The sequence below is a fragment of the Ursus maritimus genome, unplaced genomic scaffold, assembly GCF_017311325.1.
Source record: "Ursus maritimus isolate PB19 unplaced genomic scaffold, ASM1731132v1 scaffold_14, whole genome shotgun sequence".
Classification (NCBI taxonomy): domain Eukaryota; kingdom Metazoa; phylum Chordata; class Mammalia; order Carnivora; family Ursidae; genus Ursus; species Ursus maritimus.
In genome coordinates this window covers 56,111,018-56,138,696 of record NW_024423786.1, presented here as the reverse complement: position 1 = coordinate 56,138,696, position 27,679 = coordinate 56,111,018, and the positions used below count along the sequence as shown (strand labels likewise).

General features: G+C 57.0%; 1 protein-coding gene across 1 annotated transcript in view; it reads left to right on the top strand.

The window, feature by feature from the left end:
- TMPRSS9 (transmembrane serine protease 9) overlaps nt 1-27,679 on the top strand; it is a 31,483-nt gene that overhangs the window by 1,514 nt on the left and 2,290 nt on the right. The window contains exons 2-14 of the mRNA XM_040629678.1: nt 2,071-2,197; nt 5,788-5,934; nt 6,757-6,794; nt 8,249-8,362; nt 10,680-10,851; nt 13,541-13,815; nt 15,747-15,883; nt 16,527-16,845; nt 18,427-18,598; nt 19,132-19,403; nt 19,882-20,018; nt 23,952-24,339; nt 27,219-27,390. Coding sequence (XP_040485612.1) covers nt 2,071-2,197; nt 5,788-5,934; nt 6,757-6,794; nt 8,249-8,362; nt 10,680-10,851; nt 13,541-13,815; nt 15,747-15,883; nt 16,527-16,845; nt 18,427-18,598; nt 19,132-19,403; nt 19,882-20,018; nt 23,952-24,339; nt 27,219-27,390 — 2,470 coding nt within the window. The remainder of the gene's footprint in view (nt 1-2,070; nt 2,198-5,787; nt 5,935-6,756; nt 6,795-8,248; nt 8,363-10,679; nt 10,852-13,540; nt 13,816-15,746; nt 15,884-16,526; nt 16,846-18,426; nt 18,599-19,131; nt 19,404-19,881; nt 20,019-23,951; nt 24,340-27,218; nt 27,391-27,679) is intronic.

Genomic DNA, 27,679 nt, shown 5'->3' with positions numbered 1-27,679 from the left:
GTCAGACTTGATCTCAGCTCAGGTCTTGATCTCAGGGTCGTGAGTTACTCGGCGTCCGGCGTGGAGCCTACTTAAAAAAAAAGTCAATTCCTCGTCCCCACCCGCCACCTTCGCAGTCAGCTCACGGACGCTGCACTGGACAGCGTCATCTAGAACATTCCGTCATCACAGGACGTTCTGGGCAGCACTGCTCTGAAACAGGCTTGTTTTGAGCTTCCTGCAGTTTTATTTGGGGATGCGAAGTCACCTTTCATTCATAAGATAATGGTAATAAGTGGCAGTTTGAGAGAAAGGGTTCTCCTGTGGCAAAACAGTAAGTTGGCGATCCTGTGTGGGCTTCCTTGATTTTTATATGTAGCACGCGTCTCTATTGGTTATATTTTGTGTTTATATCGTGGAACGTCTGGAGTATCTCGCAGCCTGGCGTGACTGGCAGAGGCCCCCCGACGGCTGTGGGAGTCAAAGGCAGGAAACTTTGTGCTGTGAGTGTGTGTGCGTGTGAGCGCGTGTGTGTGCGTGTGTCACGCTAGGGGAGGCAGGGGCATCCTAGAAGCGCACACACATGTTGAGAGCAACATAAATACAATCCCCAACAGGACCCCTAAACTGAGGAAGACTCAAGAAGCGTTTACACAGTTTTTAAATTTTTCTTTAATTAAAATTAAGATGTATTCCCTTCCCACACAGCGCAAATTTTAGTTGGTGATGTTAGCCTGGAGAGAAGCTGGGCGTCGGGCACACAGGGTCTCCCTGCTATTTCTGAGCTTCCTGTGGGTCTGTCATTACTTCAGAGGGAGAACAGGCTTGGGGGGTGCGCCCGGCTGGCTCAGTCCGTGGAGCGGGCGATTCTTGATCTTGGGGTTGTGAGTTCAAGTCCCACGTTGGGTGTAGTGGGGATAAAAAAGGAAAGAGAGAGAGAGAGAGAGAAAGAAAGAAAGGAAAGAAAGAAAAAAAGAAAGAAAGAAAGAAAGAAAGAAAGAAAGAAAGAAAGAAAAAGAAAAGAAAGAAAGACGGGCTTAGTCGTGGTATGGAGCAAAAACGCTTTGGCCCATACGACAGGGCGCTCGTTTCTATTTTTCACTTCTCAAATGAGAAAAGAAACTGTGTTTGGAATTGGCACACAACATGTATTCCACTGTATTGAATAAACAAAGATCTAAATATCTACCTAGATGAATATTTGTTCACAATACATAGAATTGGGACCCAGCTTTTATGGTTTATGTGGTCACAGCTTTCATTTTTTTGGTAAATCTTAATTATGATCATTTTTTTTGCTAGTGTGTCATTTTGTGAGTTCTAACACATTTTCAACAGTTAGAAAGCCATGTTTTCAGTGGTTGCTACTGTAATCTTTACTTTAAAACTTTTTGTGACTCTTCGTCTCGGCTCTCGTGTACTTTCTGTGACTGGAGCAGAGCAGGCATGTGGGACGTGGCTGGACAAGTGTACAGGTGGTGCTGGGCTCGCCTGCGGGCAGCTGCCGCCCGCGCCACATGGCCCACGTGCAGCCTCGCCGCCGTGCCGGCCGCTCCTCTGCCCCTGCTCTGCCCCTTCCCACCCACCCGTGTTTATGGGTCTGAGTCTTCGCTGTTGTGTACTTTTGACACAGTGTTTCCAACACTTGGAAACCCGTGTTCTTTCACAGGGTGGAATCATGGGACTGGTCCAAGGGTTGTGGCTGTGGTCAGGCCCCTGTGGCGTCTGGTGGAAATTGCTCCAGATTGGAGACAGGGTCTGCCGAGGCCATTTCAGCCATTTTTGGCTGAAGGCAGTTTCAGGCCCTGAGCCAGGCACACCTGGAGAGACTGGTGAGCAGGAGCTAGTCCTGTCCTCAGAAAACCAGGGGACGTCTGGGCGCCTTCAGGTGGGTGACCATAGTGGACGTCATGGAACCCAGAACACGTGTGAGAGGTGAAAGGGGACACTGTTAGTGATTGTTCAGGGGCCCCCAGGAAGTCGGCCCACCAGGGTAGTGGCCCCTGGGTGGCTGGGGGCCTTTGAAGCTGACTTAACTGCACCCCGACCCTGAAGTGGGGCTCTCTCACGGGGCGCTGGTCTTGTCCGCAGCCTCCCTCTCTACACAGGGTGTCGACGTGGAGCACACGGCTGAGCTGCAGGGGGTCCAGTATGCCCGCAGCTTGCAGCAAGAGACCTCAGAGTACTACGGCATGCTGACGCCCACTCTGGAAAGGCTGGTGAGGGCGGCCAGGGGCTGTGACCGGGCGAGCAGAGCAGAGCAGGGGGGAAGCCCAGGCAGGCACTGAGGCAGGGAAGAGGGCACATGGGGCGAAGAGGATGAGGCCGCTGTTGCCGGCACTGGCGGGCTCTGGAATGCAGGGGAGTGCAGCATCGGTGGGGACTGACCCGTGCTGGGCGCACAGGCACTTGGAAAGGCTATACGTTGTAGTCCAGGGGCGAGATCAGAACCTACACACAGGCTGGTGGGAACCTGAAAGAGGGCGGCTGCCGTGGAAGCAGGTAGGCCGTCGGTCAGGTCAGACAAGGTTTCCATGATGCAGCGGTTCTGTGCGTAGGTGTCCACCCAAGAGAAATGAAAGTTCACGTCACACAGAAAGCCCGCACACCCATGTCCACAGCAGCAGGACTCACAAGAGCCAAAAAGTGGAAACACCCAAATGCCCATCGGTGGGTGAATGGATAAACACGAGGAGTCCACCATGCGCGGGAGTGTCCGTCAGCCGCGAGCAAGAGCGAGGCGCCCACACGCGCTGCCTGGGGATGGACCCCGAGCCCACGACGCTCAGGGAGGGAACCGGACACAGAAGGCCCCACGGCGTGTGAGTCCACAGGGGTGACATGTCCAGAACAGGCTCTTCCACGGACGGGAAGGGGGCTTGTGGGAGCCGGGCGCTGGGGGTGGGGTATGACTCTTAGGGGAGATGGGGTTGCTTTTGGGCTGATGGAATGTTTGAAAATTGGTTGCGGTGATGGCTGCACAACTCTGTGAATGCACTAAAACCCATCCAGTTGTACACTCTTAAAAGGTAAGATTTAAGGTAGGTGAATTATATCTCAAGAATGTATTCTAAATTTCATTCTAAGAGAGAAGCAGGAGGGTCACTAGGTGAGCATTCATGTTTTGAAAGGAGCAGTCTGCCTGTGGCCTGGAGGCTGTGTGATAAGACCTGAGAGAAGCAGGGCAGCATTGCTGGGTCACCCCCGGCCATACCGGGGTCAGCACACTTTTCCTCTAAGGCCAGACAGGCAAGATCCCTGGCTTCTCGGGGCCAGACACTCTCCGGCCCAACTACTCAGCTTGGCATGAGGCAGCTTGAGAGGTGTCGCAGAGGACTGGAGGGTGAGTGGATGTGGCTCTGTGCCAATAAAACTTTATTTGTGGACACTGAAATACACACTTCAAATAATCTCCGTGTGACATGAGATATTATTTTTCTTTTGATTTTCTTCAACCATTTAAAGATTCAAACACCGTTCTCAGTTTCTGAACTGTGCAAACACAGGCAATGGCTCGAATTTGGCCTGTGGGTGTTAGTTTCCTGATCTCGGTCCCACACCCTGAATAGCTGTCCGAAAGAAATAAAACACAAGCCCCAGGGACTCCCGGGTGATCAGTCGTTGAGCGTCTGCCTTCGGCTTAGGGCGTGATCCCGGCGTTCTGGGATCGAGCCCCACGTCAGGCTTCTCCGCTGGGAGCCTGCTTCTTCCTCTCCCACTCCCCCTGCTTGTGTTCCCTCTCTCGCTGGCTGTCTGTCTCTGTGAAATAAATAAATAAAATCTTTAAAAAAACCCCACAAGCCCCATGCATAACTTAAAATTTTCTAGCAGCTACATTAAGGAAAAGAAAACAGGTATGTTTAATTTTAATAATATATTTTATTTAGCCCAGAACATCCCAAATATTATCATCTTATGTCATCGACATAGATAAAGCAGGTATTGAAGAGACAGTGCATATTCTTTTTTTTTTCTTTTTTGCATTGAGTCTTCAAAACCCAGTGCGCATTTGCACTCACATCTCAATATGGATGCTAAGTTTCCATCAGGAGTACTTGATCGATATGTAGACTCCATAACATTTACATACCTAAGTTGCTCCAAATATACTTAAAGAGTTTCCTGGTAACTGGAGTATCTGTTTGAAATTTAAGCATGAATGTAAAATGTAAAAACCAGTTCCTCTGTGGTACCAGCCATGTTTCAGATGCTCAGTAGCCGTGTGTGACCAGTGGCTGGCACGTGGGGCAGGGCAGGCGGAGAACACTTGCTGAAATTTGTGGACTGTTCTGTGGGCCAGCAGGTCTGAATGCAAGCAGTAGGGACGTGGACATGGAGAGTGGAGATAAGAGAAACAGGTTGGAGGGAGTTTTAGGAGGGAGAGCTGTGTATTTGAAGCTCCGAGAGCAGGCATGGTGACCGGGTTTACCGCACAGGCCAGAACACTAACCACGGACAGGGACGCTATTAATAACTCCACTAGGCGAGCAGGTAAATTGGGACATCTTGTCACTGTACGTATAGGTCAGATGCGGTGCCCGAGGGACTCCCAGGAACTCCCAGCCTTGACGCCACTGGGGACAGCACCTCCAAAACCACCCACCCCGGTTCCCAGGATGGGAGCCTTTCTGTGTTAAACCTGAGACAGTCCCGGGAGAAGTGGATGGTGGTCCCTCAAACAGCACATGAAGGATAAGCAAGCTCTAGTAGCATCTGTTCGCACAAAGCAGGGTTTTCTTAGTCTAAAATTCATATAAAATTTACTGTTTTTTTAAAGTTTTACTTAAGTGATCTCTGCACCCATTGTGGGGCTTGAACTCACAACCCTGAAATCAAGAGTCAGATGCTCAGGGCCCTTGGTGGCTCAGTCGGTTAAGCGTCTGCCTTTGGCTCAGGTCATGATCCTTGGGTTCTGGCATCAGACCCCCTGTCGGCCTCCCTGCTCAGTGGGAAACCTGCTTCTCCCTCTGCCCCTCCCCCGGCTTGTGCTCGCTTGCTTTGTCAAATCAATCAATTTTTTTTTTTTTAAGTCAGATACTCTACTGACTAGAGCCAGCCAGGAGCCCCAAAATTAGCCATTTTTAAAGTGAACAATTCAGTGGCATTTAGTGTATTCACAAAATCATGCAACCATTACCTTTGTCTAGTTCCAGAACATTCTATCACTCCCAAAGTATTGCCATCCCCATTAGCCATCAATCCCCGGCCCCCACGAGCCCCCTTCCGTCCGTGGATGGGCCTGTTCTGGACGTGTCACACACGTAGAATCACGCTGTGTGGCCTTCTGTGTCTGGTTTCCTCCCTGACCGTCGTGGGCTCTGGGTCCATCCCTGGGGCAGCGCATGTGGGCGCCTCGCTCCTCATCACGTGGATGGGCCCCATTTTATCCATCCATCTGCTGATAGGGCAATATTTTCATCCGAACAACTTCAAAGTGCCTCTTCCCTGTCATTGACACAGCTCTGTGACCGCTGTGTGTACTGAGTGTGACAAGAGGCGCTTTTCTGTGTCCTCGAGCTCTGTGTGTCCACAGCAGGTCCCCACGGGACAGGCACCCAGTCCATGGCCTCAGCGGGTGCTGCTGTTGTTTCTGTTGCAGTTCGTAAGCAGCTTTCAGAAGACAGAGTTGGAGGCCAGCTGTGTGGGCTGCACTGTGCTAAGTTACAGGTGAGTCAGGGCCTCCTTCGGGTGAAGGAACCCTACTGGACACCCAGGAGATTCCGGAAGATTCCAGTAGGAGCCCTCCCTCTCCAAGGGCTTCTCTCCTACCTGCAGGGCTGGGAATTCCAGTGTCTTTGTGCATTTCCGGCTACACTTCCTGCTGCGAGCCCTGCAGTCACTGAGTCTGGGCCTGGAGGAGGAGCTGTTGCAGCAGGGACTCCGAGCAAGGCTGCAGGGGCACGGCGTCCCCCTGGCTGCCCATGGCACCATTGTGTCCGCCGAGCTCACAGGTAAGTAGGCAACTGCCACTGAAAGAATTAGGAGGTGGCTGTGGGAGGCATTTGAAAGTTGCCTTAAACTTCAGGTTTTCAGTAGTTGCTCCCTCTGATGGAAAGTGCAGGATGCTTTACCCTCAGCGCACAGAACAGGTGACAGCAACCTGCAGACAGCTGGAGCGTAAACGCTTTTGTCTCTGCAGCCCATTGGATCTCGGTGGCAACAGGAAGGTTAAAGACCGTGCATAAACAAATGCACACAGTTGGGTATCGATAAAACTTTATTTACACAGTCAGGTGGTGGGCTGCGTTTAGCCCACAGCCATTGTTCGCCAACTCTGGTATAGGACTAAGAGTAAATGCTGTGCCTTAAGATCGGATGATGCAGGTTCCGTATCGTGTTCCCAAACTTCACATGAAATCTGACGATGTGGAGCATCGTGACCTGAGAGCCAGACGGAGTCAGTGTGTCATCAAGTTAGAGACGGATTGCCTTGACCTTGCCCTACGGGACATTTATGCTCCTTCCCCACCTACCCTGACGCACTAGTCGAGTCTCAGTAACCCTTATATCAATGCTAATTGAATTCCCCTTGGTTTGCTGCCTGCATAGCCCATTAAGGTGACCACCGGCCCCATGTGGCTCCGGAGCACAGGTCACGCAGACAATGAGACGGAGCAAGAGATTGTTTCATTTGATTTCATCTTAAATTGATTGAAGTTAGAATTTAAGTGGCTCCCGTGGTAGACTGTGCAGCTCTCAGCTTTGCAATCCAGTGTTTTCAAAGAACTACGGAACTCACTGAATCAGCTTCTATCTTGTCTGTTTCACTGCAGGAAGCCAGAAAGGGCCACTGACAGAAAGAGACTTAAAATCAGGTATGTCTTGCCCTCTCCCATGGAGCTCCCTGCCCTCTGCAGGGTTTCTCTGATTGCAGCCATGTGGAGAGGTTTCTTTACAGTACACAGAGGAATCCCTCAAATGCAGGAAATGCTACTTTTTTTTTTTTTTAAAGATTTTATTTATTTATTCGACAGAGATAGAGACAGCCAGCGAGAGAGGGAACACAAGCAGGGGGAGTGGGAGAGGAAGAAGCAGGCTCATAGCGGAGGAGCCTGACGTGGGGCTCGATCCCAGAACGCCGGGATCACGCCCTGAGCCGAAGGCAGACGCTTAACCGCTGTGCCACCCAGGCGCCCCAGGAAATGCTACTTTTGCACACCGGTCTCCTCCAGGGGGCTGGGCGGGGATAGTTTCATAGTCCTGTGTGGGCAAAGGACTTAAAGATTGAGACACTTTGGATTATGCGTGGCCAAACATGATTGAGAGAAAACATTATCCATCTTTTTTGAAGAGTGGTGGAAATCTGTTAAAAGACAGTTTAGAGCCCTGGGTAGCGCAGTCGTTAAAGCGTCTGCCTTCGGCTCAGGGCGTGATCCTGGCGTTCCGGGATCGAGTCCCACATCAGGCTCCTCCGCTGTGAGCCTGCTTCTTCCTCTCCCACTCCCCCTGCTGTGTTCCCTCTCTCGCTGGCTGTCTCTCTGTCACATAAATAAATAAAATCTTAAAAAAAAAAAAAAGTTTAGAAAAAGAAGAGGGGCGCCTGGGTGGCACAGCGGTTAAGCGTCTGCCTTCGGCTCAGGGCGTGATCCCGGCATTATGGGATCGAGCCCCACATCAGGCTCCTCCGCTATGAGCCTGCTTCTTCCTCTCCCACTCCCCCTGCTTGTGTTCCCTCTCTCGCTAGCTGTCTCTGTCTCTGTCAAATAAATAAATAAAATCTTTAAAAAAAAAAAAAGAAAAAAAAAAAGAAGAAAGAGTGAATGCCACACAGAGTCCTCAACTAGGTGATCCAGACCTCAGGGGTTGCTGGGCAGTGTCCGGGGACATCTGTGGTTGTAATGAGTGGGGGCTCCTGGTGTCAAGTGTGTAGGACCAGGAGTGCTGCTCAACCCCCACAGAGAACAGTCCGGCCCCAAATGTGAACTGTATACTTAAAACAGTTAACGTGGTAAATTTTACGTTGTATATGTTTTACCAAAACTTGAGAAGCTCAGTTTCACCTTGCAAATGCCCAGCGGACAGCTAGAAGCGTGTGGGTGCTGGAAGATGTGGACGTACACGTGGTATGCAGGCTACGCCCTGGCCTTCGTGCTGACCGGCGTTCTTGTGCTATGTCCCCGTACTAATTCCGAGTAAATTATTTCAGAAACGTTTAGGGCTAAAAAAGTAAAAAACAGGTGTTTTCCATGCTCTAGAGACTCTGTGGACGTCTTGCTGCAGCTGGGAGAGATGGAGTAGGATCAAAAACTTGGTTCTTTTCTGCCCTCAGGTCACTGTCCAGGGAACACCTTTTCCTGCCGGAACAGCCAGTGTGTGACCAAAGTGAACCCGGAGTGTGATGACAGAGTGGACTGCTCCGATGGATCTGATGAGGCTCACTGTGGTCAGTCTCCTACCTGGCCGGTTTCTGGGCCATGTCCCCTTTCTAGGGTCAGCTGCTGGCTCTGCTCTCTGGCCCACTGTGCACATTACATATGGGCACCCGGGCCCGGTATTCACTGGAGCTGGGCTGAGAAAAGTGGGGGGGGGGGCACCCATGATATGGCTGAACAGACAGGTCCTCACCAAACTGTGGAAAACCTCAAATGCCAGGAGCTGGACCTCTGTCCTCTATGCAGTGGGATTTGAGCAAGGGAATCTTATAACTGAAATGCTGTAAGAGTAGCCAGCGTTTTCTAGTGATGCTAGCCCATGCAGTAGGGTAAGAGCTGCGTTTACGTGTGGAAAGGAAGAGGGAAGACAGAATTTGCAGTGGATGTGATTGTCTGTATAAATGAATTAATAAATTAACTGGCCAGCTGTTAGAGAATAAGAGTGTTCAACACCAAGAGGAACGTAAGATAAACATCAGCCCGTGCAAAAGCTATTGCTGTGCTTTACACGAGTCACAACAGACTAGAAAGTAAAAGGCGAAAAGCCCCACTGTGATCAAGAGAACAACATATAAACGTGTCAAGCGTGTGACGTTACATAGAATCATAAAACCTCACCAAGGAACACAAAAGTGCACCAAAGAAGCCGAGACACAGCATTCCACGGAAAGATGTACGTATAAGAATTATGAAACTTGCAAATTACATGGTGAAGGAGACATTCGTAGCACATGGCACCGGGATGTGAGACGATCTGTGGAGGCTGACCGAAATGGGCGGCTCGGTCAGGTCTGCAAGGCCCCCTCAGGGTCAGTGATTCCCTGGGAAGACTCACAAAACTCAGGTGTTCTCGGCACGATTACAGTTTCTCCCCGTGGAAAGGTCATCAAAGGAAAAGGCGCACAGGGCAGAGTGTGGGCAAGACCAGGAGAGAGCAAGCTTCCCGCTGCCCTCTCCCAGGGGAGTGCCGTGGACAGCCCTGCACTAACTGTCCCCGCAGCCGCATGTGACAACACACACAAGGTGTTTCCCACCAGGCAGCTCGCCGAGCCTTGGTGTCCAGGGTCTGCCCTGGGGGTTGCTCACACGGCCACGTAACACCAGCACAGCTCACTTGATGTAGGAGAGTCCCAGGGCTGCCAGAACAAAGTGCCGTAAACGGAGTGGCCAAAACAGCGGAAATGTGCCCTGTCACGATGCGGGAGGCTGGAGGCCTGAGTTCAAGGTGTCCGAGGGTCTGGATCCCCGTGAGCTGGTGGAGAAGCTGTTTCCTGCTTCTCTCCCAGCTTCTGGGGTTTGTTGGATGCCTGGAATTTCTTGGCTTGTAGGGGTGTCATCCAGATCTCTGCTGTCATGTTGAGACAGCATTCTCCCTGCGTGCGTGTCTGTGTCCACATTTCCCCTTTTCAGGAGGACACCCACCAGTCATTGGATTTAGGGCCCTCACTCATGACTTTGTGTTAATTTATCATCTGTGAAGACTCTATTTCCAAATAAATCACATTCACAGGTACTGGGGGATCAAACTTCAACATCTTTTCAGGGGTCACAACTCGGCCCATAACACTTAGTTTGCAGCCCCTCCCCAAAGGTCAAGCAGATACCACATGGCCCAAGGCCATCAGTCAGTCACACTGTAGCATAAACTTTCTGGGTGACCTAATGCCCCAGATAGACAAACCTGCTCTCATCACACAACATTCCAAGGGCTTAGATGTTTCCTCCCAGGAGGTGGTCAAGGGCCAGACTTTCTTTGAAATGTGCGCTGTTTGGACAGCCCGGGCCTGCCCGAGTTCACTGTTTACTGCACGGCAGCACACACCACAGTAGAGACAACAGAAGGAGGGGCCCGTGGTGAGAAGGAAAAGGAGGAAAATGCCCACCAGGCAGCTAGAAACACAAGAAAGCAAGGTGCTGAGCCTTTGGTTTATGAGTTAGCACGACCCCAAATCAAGTCCGAAGGGTGAAGTTCCCACCCGCACCTAGCCTTTGGCCATGAACCATGCGATAGATGTAATATGGCGAAGGGAAGGTTGCGTGAAGGCCGCCTGTGCTCGAGGCAGAGAAAGCGTTCCTGGTTGGAAGTGTTCTCTGCCACTCCCTGGTGCGTGCAGCCTTGGGTGTTTGACCTCTGTCGAGCAGCTGGAGATGGGGCAGAGGGGGACCGGGGAGACCCTGAAGGAGTCAGCAAAGCCAAGTTCAAGGGATCTGGAGCACGTCCTTGAACGAGAGGAACATGGGGGTGAGAGATTCCTCATGGACATGCGGGGAGCACGGTCATGGGCCTGCCTTCTGGGGCTCCTGGTTGGTGGCATCTGTGTCTTGCAGACTGCGGTCTACAGCCTGGCTGGAAGACGGCGGGCCGGATCGTGGGCGGCGTGGAAGCGTCCCCCGGGGAGTTCCCGTGGCAAGTCAGCCTTCGAGAAAACAACGAACACTTCTGTGGGGCTGCTGTCATTGGGGCCCGGTGGCTGGTGTCTGCGGCCCACTGCTTCAACGAGTGAGCCCTGCATCCCTTGGTGTCGCCCTCCTTCCCACTCTGGGAGCGCTGCCTTTCCTGGCGTCCTCAGAGCCGCTTTGGAGCTCTTCTATTCCTTTCCTTCTTTCTCTTTTGTTGTTGAATCTGAGTGTGTTCTTGTTATTTATTTTTTAAATCATGGTAAAATACACATAACATGAATTTACCACTTTAACCATTACAGTTCAGTGACGTGAAGCACACTCAAGCCGCCCTGCAGCCACCCCCACCCTTGTCTCCAGAACGTTCCATCTCCCCACACAGAGACGCTGTCCCCCGGAAGCACGGACTCCCCACCCCCTGCCCCAGCCCTGGGTCCCACCAGCTCCTCTCTCTCTGTGTGGACGGGACTCCTCTGGGGACCTCCCGGGAGTGGGGTCCTGCGGGATGTGTCCTTCTGGGTCTGGTTGCTGTCGCTGAGCACCGTGTCCTCAGGGTCCGTCCACGTCGTGGCAGGTGTCAGGGTCCTTCCTCTCTTCTTCAGTCTGAATGATGACCTTCCCTTATGTGGCTCTACCACGTTCTCTGCATCCACTCCTCCGTTGACCAGTGTGGGTTGTTCCTACCCCCTGGCTGCTGTGAATCCTGCCGCTGTGAACAGGGCTGTGCAAGGCTCTCTTCAGGACCCTTTGCATTCTTGAGCATACCCACAAGTGGGACTGCTGGGTCATCGGGTAGTTCCATGCTTGACCCTTTGAGAAACCGCCATACAGTGTCCCATGGGGGCTGCACCATTTCCCGTCGCCACCAGCCACGCGGGAGGCTCCAGGTTCTCCACATCCTCACCGGCACTTGTTATGTCTACCGTTTTGATTTGAGCCATCCTAGAGAGGTCGCACTGTGGTCGTGATTTGTGTTCCCTGATGGCCAGTGACGTGGAGCACCCATTTGTAGGTCTTCAGAGAAATGTCTGTTCATGTCCTTCGCCCATTTTTGAACCGGGTTGTTGTCTGCTGTTGTTGAGGATGGTCAGAATCTTTAATAAACTAGAGTGGCTGATCCCAGAGTGGAGTTGGTCTTAGGTGGGGGAAGGTTCTAGAAGCCTCCGCATCAGGCATTGCTTTTGGTTGTGCAGTCTTCGGAGTCCTGGGGAGAGGGCAGGGCAGCAGCAGCCTGGGCTCCTCACAGAGACCATTGCCTACCAACTACCCCATGGTTCGGTATGTTAATGGCCCGTGGGAGGCTGGTGAGCCCCGAGTGCACCCTGCTGTCTGCCTCGGGGTGACGGTCTGGGGGAAAGAGATCAGAAACAGGGACAACTCAGGACCGTGGGAGTTGGGAGCTTTCCACTTTAAGTTTTATTCCTCCCATACGTTATTATGACAGTGTTTTAAGCAGATAGAAGAGGAAGAAATGGTACAGCCAACACCTGTGTTACCTCTCCCCTGATCTCGGCCAGTGTTCGAGTTGCTGCTCGCACTCGCTCCTACTGCTTGTGTCCGTGTCGGGACCTGTACACACATCCGTGCAGGCACCTTTCTTTGCCAGACCCTTTGATGTTATCCCCTCTGACTCGGCTGCACACGTTTTTTTTTTTTTTTTTTTTTGGCTTTATGGTCAATTTATTTATTTATTTATTTTTTAATAATGATTTTTTATTATATTATGTTAGTCACCATACAGTACATCCCCGGTTTTCGATGTAAGGCTCGATGATTCATTAGTTGTGTATAACACCCAGTGCACCATGCAATATGTGCCCTCCTTACTACCCATCACCGGTCTATCCCATTCCCCCACCCCCTCGGCTGCACACGTTTGCACAAATGAGGGACGGTCCCCCGCAGGCCTGCACCGCCGAGGATCGGCCGCATGCTGCCCGCCAGCGTCCGTCCACCCGCATCTGACTTCCCCCAGTTGTCCCGAGGGCTTCTTATAACTATCTTTGTTTTTTCTTTTTTCTTCTGATATAATATAGATGACATAAAATTTACCATGTGAACCATTTTTAAGGCAATAAGAGTTTGGGCCTTGAGCTTAGCAGAGCGGTCCATAAAGATGCCGGGAAAGGGTGGGCAAAGGGGATAGACTTCGTGAAACAGAACCCAGCCTCGTCCCGTGGTTCTGCCGGGAAGCGTGCTGTTCCGCTGACTGTCTGTGGGGCCCAGGAGGCGCATCGGAGGGCCGGGATTAGGGTGAAGAGAGCGAGGCACTCGCCTGGGAGGGCGAAATGCAGGGGGTCGCCCAAAACAGTCATTGTGACGAGTGACACCTTCATGTCATGTTGCAAGAAAGTCAAATTGAGTGCAAAGAAAACCACGACGACCAGAACATGCGGTTCTGAAATCGAGACCAGACCCGACAGGCCAGGGCTCAGGGAGGGCGAGGGAGGTGAGTGGGGCCGGTGCAGGTTGCCCCTGTGCTGACGTCAGACGCCCGTGCTTTGGTCGCCGCAGGCCTAGGTGTTTTGCAGCCTGGTCTGTGGTTTCTTGGCCCCCTTAGCGTTTCGTACCCGGATTTGTCTTCACCTAGAGTGTTGCTGATTGTCGGTACAGGATGGATTTCCTTTGCATTCACGTTTGTTGTTGACAGCGTTGCGTGGAAATATCGGTTGTGAGGACTGGGTTTCGGGGCGCCCCCTTAATGTTCGGCCCCTGTGACTGCCTCCCTCGCCTCCACTGCCGCCTGTCCCAGGGGTGGGCCTCTGAGCCGTGGTCTGTCTGTCCCGCAGGTTCCAAGACCCAAGAGCGTGGGTGGCATACGCGGGCACGACGTTCCTGAGCGGCACGGAGGCCAGCACGGTGCGGGCGCGCGTGGCCCGCATCACCCCGCACCCGCGGTACAACCCAGACACGGCGGACTTCGACGTGGCGGTGCTGCAGCTGCACAGCCCCCTGCCCCTCAGCAGGCACGTCCAGCCCGTGTGCCTCCCCGCCGCCACGCACGTCTTCCCGCCGCGGAGGAAGTGCCTGATCTCCGGCTGGGGCTACCTCAGGGAGGACTTCCGTAAGTGCCTGCCCGCGACTGGCCCGAGCGCAGGGAGGTCCCGGCACAGCCGCCTCCGCCGTCCTGGGGTCCCGCGCTCGCCGACGCCCCTGCGCCACGACTGTGTCCGTAGCCCCGATGGTCCTCGCGGCGATCTTGCGGTCATCGGCGGCCACGCGAGGAGCGTGCTTGTGGCCGAGGCCGGACGGGGCAGCGTGCCGCCTCATTGTCTCGCCTCCCACCAGAAACCAGCGTCCTTTGCGTTTTTGTGCTTTCTGAGGGCAATTTCTAAAAGGGCCCCTAGCGTAGAGTTGGGGTGCCGGCGGCGTTCCTAAGCGCAGGAAGGCTGGGGTGTGTCCGGTGAGGGAGCCTGCGTTAGGTACGGTGCCCTGTGCGGTGAGCAGCGGTGCCGTTGGCCCGTGTGCAGGTGAAGGAGTCGGCGGCTTGCATTAACTCCGGCACGTTTAGATGGAAGCACACGTAACACGAGGTTACCTATCGGTCAGTTCTCGAAAATGTTGGGACCAGAGGTTCGTAGGAACCTGTCCCGTGATCCCCAGGAGCCATGCTTCCTACTCACTAATCCGGGGTTCGTGGCGACTTCACAGAACAGAACTGCCTCGGGTGAGAGCCAACTGTCATGTGACGGGATGTCGCGGGGAAACCGATTTGGGCCGGGGGACAGCTGTAGGGAAGGCCCTAGGACAGGGACACCTCCACTCTGAGCTGGCAGAGGACACACAGCATCAGGGAACAGGAGGGCGTCCTGCAGCGAGAATTCCCGTCGTCACGGAAAGTTCTGACTGACGCCGTCTAGAACATTCTAGGGCAAACTCCAACATAGTAGCCACTAGCCACCTGTTTTCATGGACAGGGCATGGGAGTGGGGGCAGCTCTGCCCTATGTAAAGGGTCTGGGGATCCGACGCGTCTGACCTCCCTCGCAGGGCCCGCTGCCTGTGTCCTGGGGTTTTCTCAGGGCTCTTTCTACCTGACGTGAAGGAAAGAATGCTTTACGCCTTCTGAAAAGGAAAGGTATTGGCCACATGGACCTAATTAGGAGGAAAGACGGTCCAGACACATTCGAGCCTCCCCAGCTCACCGAGCGTGGGTCCAGGGACTGGGCAGCGAGCAGGACGGCCTCCCCGCGTGGGGGTCAGCCCAGACCAGCGCCAGCGGGAGCACTTTCCTTGGGACGGCTGTGCGTTCCTAAGTTTGTGTCGCCGGCTGCAAAAGCATCCAGCCCCCTGTGGCGTGGCCTGTGAGAAACCGAGTTGTACGTTTTATTGCACTTGAACCCAATTAGATAAGCATTTAGTAGCCATGTGTGGCCAGCGGCTACCGCTCTGGACAGCACAGCTCTAGAGGGAAGTAGGTTGTAAAGATGGCAGACGAGGACGAACCCAGTGGAGGAAAGTAAGGTAGGGATGGGGGTGGGGGCCATAGCTTTAAGCAGGTGGGCAGGAGGGAGATGAGAAAGGAGATGAGGGAGGAAGGTTCTGTAGAGACAGCAGTCCAGGCAGTTGGAACAGCATGTGCCAAGGCCCTGGGGTAGGCAGTCAAACATTTTGTTTGAGCCAGGGGGCGGGGGGCTCACACCGGAAGATTTGAAGAGGGGACAACATAATGTGAATTAACGTTTAGCAGAGATGAATCGTAAATCAGCCAATGTCGGGTTAAGGAAAGCTTTCCGCAGAGGAGCACGAGAAGAGCGGCAGAGACCTAAGGGGAGGCTCAGGCAGAGCGGTTTTCGGAGGGGAGATGTGTGAACTCGGATGCCCGTCTGCTGTCTGGGCCAGAAGGTTACTGGCGGGTATTTGTAGAGCACGGCCTCTGCCTGTTTCTGAGCCGGGCGCTGCAGCAAGTCCCCTTCTGGCGGGGGACGCAGGGTCAGAGCGGACACGCCCTGCAGCCTCCAGGCTCATCTTGCTGGTCTCTCCCTGTCCTGGGCAGTGGTGAAGCCAGAGACGCTGCAGAAAGCCACCGTGCAGCTGCTGGACCAGGGCCTGTGTGCCAGCCTGTACGGCCACTCGCTCACCGACAGGATGCTGTGTGCCGGCTACCTGGACGGGAAGGTGGACTCCTGCCAGGTGAGCCCCGTGGCCCACACCTGCCCCGGGCCCCGGGGAACGGGGTGCTCACGGCTTCTGGTCCAACACCGAGACGTCCCCTGCTGGACTCTGCGCGGCTGTGGATTTCCTGCCTTTTAGTTCATCCCCTTGGTCTCATGTCTAAAGCTGGATGGGGAGAAGGTGGGGAGAGAGCACTGCAGGTGCTCAGGGAGCCATGCCCAAACGAGCCTGGAGAAAGCGTCGGGAGAAGATGGGGGGGGGGGCTTGTGTCTGAGAATGTGAGCGTCCCAGAAGGGGAAGGACAGCAAGAAAGGAGCGCGAGAGCCTCCAGGAAAGGCTGTGGCCGTCCTGTTTGCCTAGGCGAGCGGTGACCCCCACAGATCTCGTGGGATAAGGAGAGGAGGGGGTGTTTATCTGGGGTGGGTCTTCAGCTGCCCGCGGTGGAACTGGAAGAGATCTTAGACACTCTGTTGAGTTTTTACAGAAGAGAAAGCAGGTTCTGAGGTGTAGACTGTCGGCCCACTTCTGCTCCATGAGCTTGTGGGCAGACAGGTCTCAGAATCCCCGGTGGGACTCCTTCTCTGACTCTGCAGCTCCAGGATTGGGGCTGGCTGCGGCCCGGAGCCCCAACCCCCCATGAAGGCGTGCCTTTGTCTCCTAGGGCGACTCAGGAGGCCCCCTGGTCTGTGAGGAGCCCTCCGGCAGGTTCTTCCTGGCCGGCATCGTTAGCTGGGGGATTGGCTGTGCAGAAGCCCGGCGTCCCGGTGTCTATGCCCGCGTGACCAGGCTTCGGGACTGGATCCTAGAGGCCATCACTGTGGCGAGCAAGCCTCTGGCCCCCACCGCAGCTCCCACCTCCGCCATCCCCAGCATTGCCCAGCCCGCCAGTCCTGAGAGCCCAGTGGTCCACACCCGTGCCAGACCCACGCGGGGTCCCAGCACGGCGCCTCCTGACTCAGTGACCGCCTCTAGGCCACAAGGTATTTGCTGGGGGCACAGGCAGACATAGGCGTCCACTCCCTACAGGATTGGATCGATTGGTACTGGGGAGCGGATGGGTGATGGGCTAGTGATGTCTGCGGTGGGCACAGGCGAAAGCACCCTGGCACCCTTCAGACTGCACGGCCAAGTCAGGCGGTGCGCGGGGGCGTATATGCAATGTCCTCACAGCTAGTGACTTCGAACTGTCCCACTCGGGGCTCCTTCCAGACACCACCCCCGTAACTGTACACACACAGACATTTTAATATCCGAGAAACTGCATTTCTTTTTTCCCCTAAATTTTTCTGTACACGTTTGCATGCTTCCTTTTGCATGAGAAGAGCAAGATCGGCTTATCTGCTTTTTTAATTTTTATTTTATTTTTGATTGCCGTGTCAAACACATAAAATGGGCCATCCTACACTTTCTTGCGTGTCCAGGTCAGTCGCGTTATGTTCACCTTGTGCAACGAGTCTCCAGAACTTTCCGTCTCACAAACCTGAAGCTCTGTGCCCACTACACACAAGTTCGTCCCGCCCCCCCCCCCGGTCCCCCCACCCACCCTCGGCTGCCTCCGTGTCTGTGACCGGCCGTCAGGAGCCCAGTCACGTCGGTCCTTTTTTTCACCTCAGTGTTCCCAGTTTTGCACAATGAGAGTTACAGCTGGGCTTAGGCAGAGTGCATATCCTCACGCGTCCACACTGCGAATCTTCCCGCACAGGGACAGGGCATGTGTCTCCGCCTTGGTTTGTGCATCTCTTCGCGGGGTGTTTGCTTCCACGAGTGGCCTGGTTCTTGTTGACTGTGGCAGAGCCATGGCAGACGGGAGATTTCTGCTGTATTCTTAACCAGTTTGCAGCCAGACGGCTCACGGAGTTGCCTCCCCTGAGCGGTTCTGTAAGGAGAGCAGGCCGGGTGGGGCCAGCCGCCAAGGTTCAGGACGCGCCCTCCCCCTGCTTCCTTCCCCACTGCTAGCTCTTCCATGGAATGTTCCAGCAACATCGAGGGATGGTCACACTTGCCTGGGGCACCTCCATGGCTTTGGCACTGGGGAGCTGCCTTAATTACGGCCTGGGGCCGAGCCACGGAGACAGGGTCTCTGGACACAGCAGTCTGTATGTCTGTCTTCTGTGGTCTCCAAGGACCCAGATCAGATGCCAGCCCTCCTTCATGGGCCCGCAGACCCGCGATGCTGGGCCTGTTGGAGCTCTGGCTCATTTAAATGTCAGCTCCCCACCACCACCTCCCCCCGCACCATCCGCAAATCCTGCATGCCCGGTTCCCATGGGTCCTCCCGCGAGTGCTCCTCCTTGCAGTGAGCCTGTCAGCCCGACCTTGCAGGCCACAGGTCTGTGTCTGGCGGGCTCAGGCCAACGGGGCCAGGGCACTCTATGACTGTCTTCTTTGGAACCCTTCTGCCCCTGCTGCGCCACATCCTTGCTGTGAGACCTTAGGTCACCATTAGGCCTCAGTTTCTTCATCTGTATAACGGGCAGGCAGCGCTCTGGTGTCCGGGAACCACAGTGCTCCTGCTCTGGGCGGGCGGAGATGCCAGGACCCTCCTCTCTCATTCCTCGTAGAGTGCGGGGCCAGGCCGGCCGTGGAGAAGCCCACGCGGATCGTGGGTGGTCTGGGAGCCGCCTCGGGGGAGGTGCCCTGGCAGGTCAGCCTGAAGGAAGGTTCCCGGCACTTCTGCGGCGCGACCGTGGTGGGCGACCGCTGGCTGCTGTCGGCTGCCCACTGCTTCAACCAGTAAGGCCCACCCCAGCCCCGAGCGCCACCCAGCCGCCCTCCGTTGCCAGGTGTCCCCAGGCGTCCTGCCACTGTGCGCTGGGGTGGCCCTGGGTCCGAGGATGGGGGTCTGAATGTCCAGCCACAAACCAGAGAGGGCACAGGCAGAAGTAGGGGTTCGGGGGGCCCAGCTTGGGCTGCAGCTCCTGGGAGGGGGAGTCTGCGGAACTGACCTTTGGGGACAGGGAGGGGCTAGCTGGAGGAAGGGACAAGGGCTCCTTCCCCTGGGCTCCAAGAGCGGCAGCACCTGTGTTTCATGCCCCTAAGGCGCCAGGGGCCTCTCATGCCGTGGGGCCCGCTTGCTCTTGTTACAGCCAAAGGGAAGGAGGGCTCCGTGCCTTGCCCTGCCCCCCAGCCTGGGACCACTGTTGGGGAGCAGCCGTGTGGCCCCTTTGTCCTCCTGGCGCCCCTCCCCAGAGTGGGGGCGGCTCTGCCCGGCTTCCTGGGGGCAGGAGGGGTACCGGCAGGGTGTCTGATCGGCCCCTCGTCGGCAGCACGAAGGTGGAGCTGGTCCGGGCCCACCTGGGCACCGTGTCCCTCACGGGCATCGGCGGAACCCCGGTGAAGATGGGTCTCAGGAGGGCAGTGCTGCACCCCCAGTACAATCCCGGCACCCTGGACTTCGACGTGGCCGTCCTGGAGCTGGCCAGGCCCCTGGGTTTCAACACGTTCATCCAGCCTGTGTGCCTGCCCCTGGCCATCCAGAAGTTCCCCGTCGGCCGCAAGTGCATGATCTCCGGATGGGGCAGCACGCGGGAGGGCAACGGTGAGCTCCCAGCCGGGGTCTCTGGTCCGCTCCTCCAGGGCCCACAGGCGCCCGCCCACGGGTGCGGCGCGGCTGCGTTTTCGACTTTTCTTGGCCCACAGCCCTGCCCATTTGTTGAGAGCCGGTCCCCCGGGGCTTTCCTGCTGCGAGAGCATGTGCTCCGTGGCTCTTCGCAGAGAAACTTCGGAGACACTTGTGGTGTACCCTTCAGAGCCCCCCAAAGTTCATGCTAGCTTTGGAGCCGCAGAGTGGCCTCCTTGCAGGTCACCCACGGCGCTAGGGAGTCTGCGGTGGGACAGTGGCGAGAGTCTCAGGCATGAGTAGGGGCCTGGGGTCAGCCTCCTCGCTACGTGACTCGCTACGAGTCCCTGCGACCCTGTGGAACTTGGGTTCTTCGCCCGTGGGTTGGGGGTGGCGCCTCCCTCTCAGGGTTGCTGGCAGCTGACCCCATGTGGTGGGGGGTCTCCTCTCCTCGCAGCCACCAAGCCTGACATTCTGCAGAGAGCGTCCGTGGGCATCATAGACCAGAAGGCCTGCAGCGCCCTCTACAACTTCTCGCTCACGGACCGGATGCTCTGCGCGGGCTTCCTGGAGGGCAAGGTCGACTCCTGCCAGGTGAGCATCCGCCCAGGGGCCCACACCCCCCCCCCCCGGCCGGCCCCCTCATTCTTGTTCGGGTCTAGGCTTCCAAAGCGCTCAGCGGGTACACAGAGACAGAAGCAGAAAGACGGTCAGTGCGACACGGCGAACGGGGGAGCCTGGGGAGACCCGTGTCTCTAATGTCGGTTTCGGGAACGTTCTCTCCAGGCCAGAGGGGAGGCAGCGGTTCGTGTGTGGTGGGCGCACGCGGAGTACAGACTCGCCGATTCCGACAGACGCACAGCTGCGCTCACTGGAGGAGAAGCCGTCACAGGTTGTGAGGTCCCGCAGAGCGGCGGGTAGGCGCCTGAGCCGTGGCCCCCTCTTAGGGGAGAGCTGGCTCCGAAGCCATGCTGGGAGAGCCAGAGAAATCCACGGGCGGAGAGGTTTACGGGCCAGACGCAAAACCCTCAGTCACTGCTGGCGGGTTAGCTCTGGGAACGTGTTAGCGGGGAAGGAGTCAAGCACGGTGGGTCTGTCTCCTAAAAAGGCGGGTCCGACCAGGAGAAGCCAGTACCATCGGTATCACTTTAGCGATCGAAGGGGAGAAAGGGCATCATCTCCAAAACCACAGAAAAAGGCATTTGATAATTTTTTTGAAGATGTATTTATTTTAGAGAGAGAGCTGGGGGGGCAGAGGGAGCATCTCAGGCCGACTTCCTCCTGAGTGCGGAGCCCGACGCGGCTTGATCCCATGACCCTGAGGTCCTGGCCTGAGCCGAAACCAAGAGTCAGAGGTCCAACTGACTGCACCATCCAGACACCCCACATCTGATCGTTTGTAACAACCATTTCCAGCCACGCTTTTAAAAAACCGTAGCCGTATAAGAGAGAACAGAAACACACAGCACTCGTCGTGCTTGTGGCCAGACAGCAGCTTTCCGTCAGACACAGGGAAGGCTGCCTGCTGTTGCCAAGCGTGTCTGGAGAACACAGAAGGTCAAGAAACGAGGAAGGAGATCTGTAACGGAGACAAAGCCTCCGTCGGCAGCAACAGGACTGACCGCCAAAAAAAGGAAAAAATAAACCAGAAACACGCCACCAGCGGAGAAACAGGACGCCTAAGACCGCAACAGCGTGGCCCGACGCGAGAGCGTTGTACGAGGTCAGGAACGTTTCACTTTCCAGCAAAAGTCCGCATCCTAGAAAAAGGGACCCCACTGACAGCGGGAACGACGTCTGTCCGGTGTCCAGAAATAAACTCTAGAAGATGTGCGGGTTTTCATGGAGAAAACCATTAAACTCTGAAGAAAACAAAAAGGTCCGAATGACCGGAAAACTACCCCGGACTGATGGGTGGGGAGCCTCGATATTACGAAGACCGTGTCTCCCCATTTTCTCTGTAAGTGCGATTCCAGGCAAAATTCCCCTAGCATTCGCCACAGCACTGAGCAAGCCGGCTTCAGAATTCCCGCAGAAGAGCAAAGGGATGACACAGGACAAGGCAAGATAACTCCGAGAAGAAGTGGGCATGTGTGTACACCCAGGAACAAAGACCTAGAAGAGCCCAGAACAAACCTAAGTGTTGGTAACCCTATTTCTGCATCAGCAACGGCCAGGACCTGAAGCAGCAGTTGTGCACTGGGCCCCGAGTCTGCACTTGGGAAGAACTGTCTGCTCTCCCAGCAGGAGCTCGGGGACTCGGGGGGCCTGGAGGATCCACTCTCCAGGGGAGCACTCACGCGGGCTCAGCGGGGCTGTGGACCCCAGGGCTTCCTCTCGACCTGGCGCCTGGCTTCCAAGTGCAGACGTCCCAAGAGAACGTGCAGAGACTGTGTCTCCCTTGGAAGTCACGCCCAGTGACGCCTCCGAGGCCACCAGCCTGCCCCCATCTGCAGGGAGGGCCACCCAAGTCCCCTGAGGCGGGCGGTGGGGGTGCCGTGACTTTGGAAAATGCAGTCTGTCCTGCAAAGCGATCACACAGCAGTAGGAACAGAACCCAGACAACCAACGAACAAGGAGATCAGGAAACAGAAGCACCACACGCAACCACAGGAACCTTCCCCTCAGTCTACAGTTTCCCAGCTCAGAGGCCCACAGGGCGCCAGGTCCCCAGAGAGGAGCGGGTCGCCAGAAGGGATTTTCCAGGGGCGGGGAGATGGAGAAGCCTCAGAAGCCGATACAGTAGACACGCACGGACGCCTCAGGAAGAGAGAAGAGCCCCGCAGCCAGTCGGGGACCTGGGCTTCCGGACGAGGCCGCTCGGGTGGAGCAGGGGAGGCCAGACAGCCGGAGGGGAGCGCGGGACGCCAGCCGCAAGAAAGACGCACGCTCTCGCCACAGATGGGACACGATGCCCGCAGTGTCCACAGCGAGTTGGGACACAGAAAGCGCCGGGGCCCCCGTGGCCCCAGACTTCAGTCGTAACCCCCAGAGGTACTGCTGAAACCAAAACACCGACGACAGCACAGTGTGTCCGCAGGCACAGCGGAAAGAGGTGGGGTACATACCAGCCCTGGAGCCTCGCTGGTGCGGGAACGCGTCCGCTCCACAACCCCAGGCGAGCAACGCCACCTCGCTGGGCCTCCGAGTCCCACCCGTAAGTCGGGCTCGTAGTCATACGATCTTCCAGGACGGCAGTGACAGCAGTGCCTGCGTAGACTCTTCTGTGTTTGCGTCAGATCCATTACGAGCTGTATATTTTATCTGTTATTCTGTAGGTAACTGATGGGTCTGTGACAGTTGGCGTGTCGTCTTGACGCTGCTAAACACGGCCAGCTAGAAATGTTACATATAACCTCTTTCTATAAATTTTAAAGATAACACTGCATACTTTCTAAAATTACAAAATTCACATAAAACTTCGCATAAAAGCGAAGTTTGGGACACACCCCAAACTCCTGAATTGTCAGTCCCTGGGGCGCTGGGGCCCCAGGACCAGGGCCAGGGCTAACGGAACGCCCCAAAGCCTGGTGGTGTGAAACAGCCGTTTCACTACCGTCACGGATCGCGCGGCCTGGAGGCTGCGGTGGGGCCCAGCGGGGCTGGTGTGTGTGTTCCACGCAGGGCGGCCTCCGCTGGGACGGTTCAGAGGCTCGTGTGCCGGCAGCTTCCGCAGGCGTTTCTCCTCGCACACCTGGTGCCGGTTGTGGGCTAGGGTCCCAGCTGCACCCTACACGGGCCTCCCCGCCAGGTCTCCGCCCGGGCTGATTTTGGCCCCCTCGAAACGCGGTCGCGGGCTTCCAAGAGCCAGTAGCTCTAGGGAGCAGCCTGGAAGCACATGGCATTTGCATGACCTTGCTTTGGAAGTCGCCTGGCATCACTGTCCCCGGAGCTGGGGGGTGAAGGCTGTTGCAGAGGTCAGCCCAGGTCCCAGGGCAGAGACAGAGCGCCCCCCACCCGCGGGAGGAGGGCCAAGGTCGTGGGGTGCAAAGAGCAGGTGGGCCGAGAGAGATGGTCTCCTGCCACCGTTGGGGAGAACAATGTGCTACGCGGCCTAAGCTTTGTGGTAACACCCCGATTCTTAGAGGGAGCCCTGCGTCACTGGTGCGATTCCTCTGAACGCACAGAAGGAGGCTGGTGGCTACCAACCGCGCCCCGTTCGAGGCCGTGGGTATCTCCGTGAGGGTCACTGTTGTACTCAGAGTTTTCTGCATTTTTTTCTTACGTCTCCAAAACAAAAGAGAGAGTGACTGAAGCTCAGAGAGAAGTGACTTGATCAAGGTCACGCAAGGTCACACCGCGGGGCCTGAAGCCAGGTCTCCTGAGGCCCCCGCCGCACTGATGCGGGAACGTGGGAGCGCCTGGCAGGGCCCATGCGGAGAACGCGCCCGCGTGGTCACAGCCAGCTCGTTCCTCGGTTTCCCTGTTGTACAGAGAAAGAACTGACCTGTGTCTCCGTGTCTGCGCCAGGCGAGCAGCATGGCGGTGGTGTGACTCATGTCCTCCCCCTCCTCCCTTCACTTGCAGGGCGACTCTGGCGGACCCCTGGCCTGCGAGGAGGCGCCCGGCGTGTTTTATCTGGCGGGGATCGTGAGCTGGGGGGTCGGCTGTGCCCAGGCCGGGAGGCCCGGCGTGTACACACGCATCACCAGGCTGAAGGGCTGGATCCTGGACACCATGTCTTCCGGGCCCCTGCCCAGCCCTCCCCCACCCGTCACGGGACCCCCGCCCTCCACCAGGCCTTCCTCCAGGACGGCAGCTGGCCCCACCGTCCCAGCGGTCCTGGCCAGCAGAGCTACCTTCCGGGCCACCAGCCAACCTGCCAGCAGGACTGCCGCCACCGCGAGCGCCACTGTGGGGGGACAGACCCCACTTCCCAGTGCCCCCAGCCCCACCGTGGGCTTCCAGCCACCAGGTAGTGGGATGAACAGAGGGATGTGTGGGTGGCAGGGGCCCTGCGTCCGTCGTGACAATAGCAGACACTTGTTCTCTCCCGGAGCTGGAGGTCAGAAGTCTGAGTAGACGTGGTCCTCTCCCCGTGTCCTCACAGACTCGTCCCTCTGCGTGTGTCTGTCCTCGTGTCCTCACTGTGTCATGGCCCCCAGTGACCTGGTTCTAATTCATCACCCCTTTAAAGACCTGTGTCCAAATGTCACATTCCGAGCTCCTGGGGGCTCAGACGTAGCTATATGATTGTGGAGAGGACGAGTCTGCCCATGAGACGTCCTGAAAGCTGGGACACAGGCCCGGGTGGGCAGCCCGGGCGGGCGGGTCTCCACTGCTCTGTCCATGCAGCCGGTGTTCACAGCACGCTCCTGTGTGCAGGCCCGGCCCGAGCTGTGGTGGGGAACCGGACGGGGAACCAGAGGCACAGTAAGATGGCGAGCGGGACTGAGGAGAGCAAGCCGACCCCACAGGCTCCTGCACGGGGCCTCGGGGAGCATCTTGGCTAGGGCGCAGCCCAGCTCTGCAGGACGGGCCCGCAGAGACGCTGATGGAGATTGCGCCTGTGCCGTCTCGGAGCGCGCCTCGGAAGCGGGGTTAACGTCTTATTGAGTATTGATCAGAAGTGTATGGAACGTGTATTTGCAGGTCCAAAATAAACCCCATTGAATACAGCCGGGTTCACACAGGTCAAGCCAAGACCTGTCAGCAGGCCCTGGCTGCAGGGCCACTAAGGGGAGAACCAGGCCTGGCTTCTGCGGGATGTGGGGTGTGTGGGTGGACCCCTGTCTTAGCGACAGTCCCACCCCTCCCACCTGGCCTTGGTTTTGAGGAATGGGATGGTCACCTGAGCAGAACTCAGAGAGAAGGAAGTGTTTTTGCCACGGACACAGGGCTCTCTAGAGAAGGGTGATGTGGGGTGGGACGGGGACCAGGGGCAGGGTGGGGGCGCAGCGGGAAGGCGGGGGGGGTGGGGACCCAGGGCTGGGGGGCAGCAGGAAGGCGCTGGCGCGAGCCCCTAACTCTACTCCTCTGTGCACGCAGCCCCCCCCCAGCAGACAGGAGCTCTGTGCTCTCACGTCCACACGAAGGACAGAGAGCATCTGGTCTGGCCTCATGCAGGTGGGGAGGCAGGTTGGCAGGGACCAAGCCAGCGTCTGGGGCCCCCCCCAAAGGAGGCGGGTGATCAGCACATGGGGCTGCCGGTCTGTGTTGCTGGACCCACTTTCCTCCTGACGAGTTTCCCAGAATCCCCAGCATCCTCACCAACTCCCCTCCAGAGACTCTGAACCCGGGACCTTTCCCTGCTCTCCTCCTCCGTCAGCGTCCCGCCCCGGGCCTCCCCAGGTCCTGGTGTCCTTGTGTTCAGGGTGTGTGTGTGAACTAACCCCATGACACAGAAGTCGGGGGGAAGTGCTCGTAATCCTCTGGCCTATCCCAACCTTTAGGATGTGTCCCCAGGGCTCGTCTCTTCCTTTACCCTGGCACACGTGTGTAGTGTCTTGGCCCGATAAGCCAGAGTGGCCAGGGCGCAGACTTGTCCCCACAAAGTCAGGTTTACAAGCCCGTGCCTCGAGGCAGCCTGTGCACCATCAGAACCAGACGGAGGAAGAGGCAGGTCGTTGTGGGGTCTGGGCGCATACTGGGGTGTAGGGGACGTCAGAAGGAAGCGTCTCAGTTGGCTAGGAGCACGGGTCTGGGCTCTGAGGGGACCTGGGTCCTGTTTCCTGGGGAACCACAAAGTGGAGACCGACGTGGAACGTCCGGGACAGAGCCCTGCGACGGTCTGCACCTGGGCTGCAAAGCTCATCTCTGAGACCGATGTCCCAGGGCAAAGGGGCGGCTTTCCTTCCGACCACAGTTGCTGCCAGTCTGGCTGCCACGAAGTTTCCAGCAAGGATGCTGGGAGAGGGGGAGCGTGTCTTGTTACCGCGGCAGCCGGCTCTCTCTGCATCGGCCTCCCACCCTGTTGACTTACTATTCTCATAGCTACAGCCTGCAGGTTCTTAGCTTGGGGTGCAGAAGAGGTGCGGAAGCCCCCGGAACTGGCGCACACTGCTGTCTTGTTCCGTGCTGGGGGCGGGGGGCAGCATTTCCAGAGAGGTGCAGTTTCCATCCGATTCCCCAGGCCTCCTGGTCTGCGTCCTCGGGACTGAGGAGCTGGGAGGGTGGCCTCTTGTCTCCCCTTTCTTCCCTTCTAGCTGAGGTTGGGACCGGAGGCTGCAGGGCAGGGAAGGCACCTGGGGAGTGGGAAAGCAGGCTGGGGAGGGGGACTGTTCTGGAGGAGGGATCCTTGTGGGAATGACCATGCGGGTCCCCCTGTGCTCCCGTGGGTGGTGACGGGTTCCTGCAGCACCTGTTGAAACCACTGGTTTGTTCTTTCTGCAGTTGTGTTCCGAGAGTGCATCCTGTCGGGGGGGGGGGGGGGAGGGGGCATGATATGTCACAGCTGGAGAAAGGATCCCGGGATGGAGAACCGGGGAGGGCATCCGGGAAGACTGGGCAGCGCAGGAGCTGCAGGGACAGGACAGGGACCTACTGGGCAGCAGCCTAGGGTGCGCAAAGGCCCTGGGGCAGTACGAACTTGGCTCCTAGCGCACTGAGAGACGCCTGGGGGTGGAGAGGGAGGAGAGAGGAGGTGCTGGCCTGACCTTCAGCCAGAAAGGAGGCAAACTTAAACGCATTCCAAATATTACTTGAGAGGAGGGCTCATTTGCAGGACCAAGCGCCAGGCCCAGTGTCTCTTCCAGGTCCCCCAGCCCACTGCCCGCTAGTCCTGCCCTACACGCCCACGCGGATGGGAGTGGGTCTGTCCGCTCAGCCGCTGAGCAGTCCCCGACTTCCCTGCAGACTGCGGCCTGGCACCGGTGGCAGCGATGACCAGGATCGTGGGCGGCAGCGCCGCGGGTCGCGGGGAGTGGCCTTGGCAGGTGAGCCTGTGGCTGCGGCGCCGGGAGCACCGCTGCGGAGCCGTCCTGGTGGCTGAGAGGTGGCTGCTGTCCGCCGCGCACTGCTTCGATGTGTGAGTCTGGCCGCCCCAACGTCCCCGGCCTGTGGGGTTCACCAGCCAACTTTGCAGGCAAAAACTCACTGAGTTGCCCCTCCATGCCTTGGCCATGGGGGACCCCCCCCCACGCAGCCACCGGCACCCACTGCCCCAGTCAGTCCCCTCCTTTATACAGCCCTCCCCTGCTCACCCCACACCGGCAGCCGGACTCCCACCAAACCGTGGCCACAGCCTCTCCCAGCACCCGGGGCGAGGCCTGCTGCGCCGGGCGGGGCGGGGGGGGGGGGGGGAGGAGCCTCCGGGG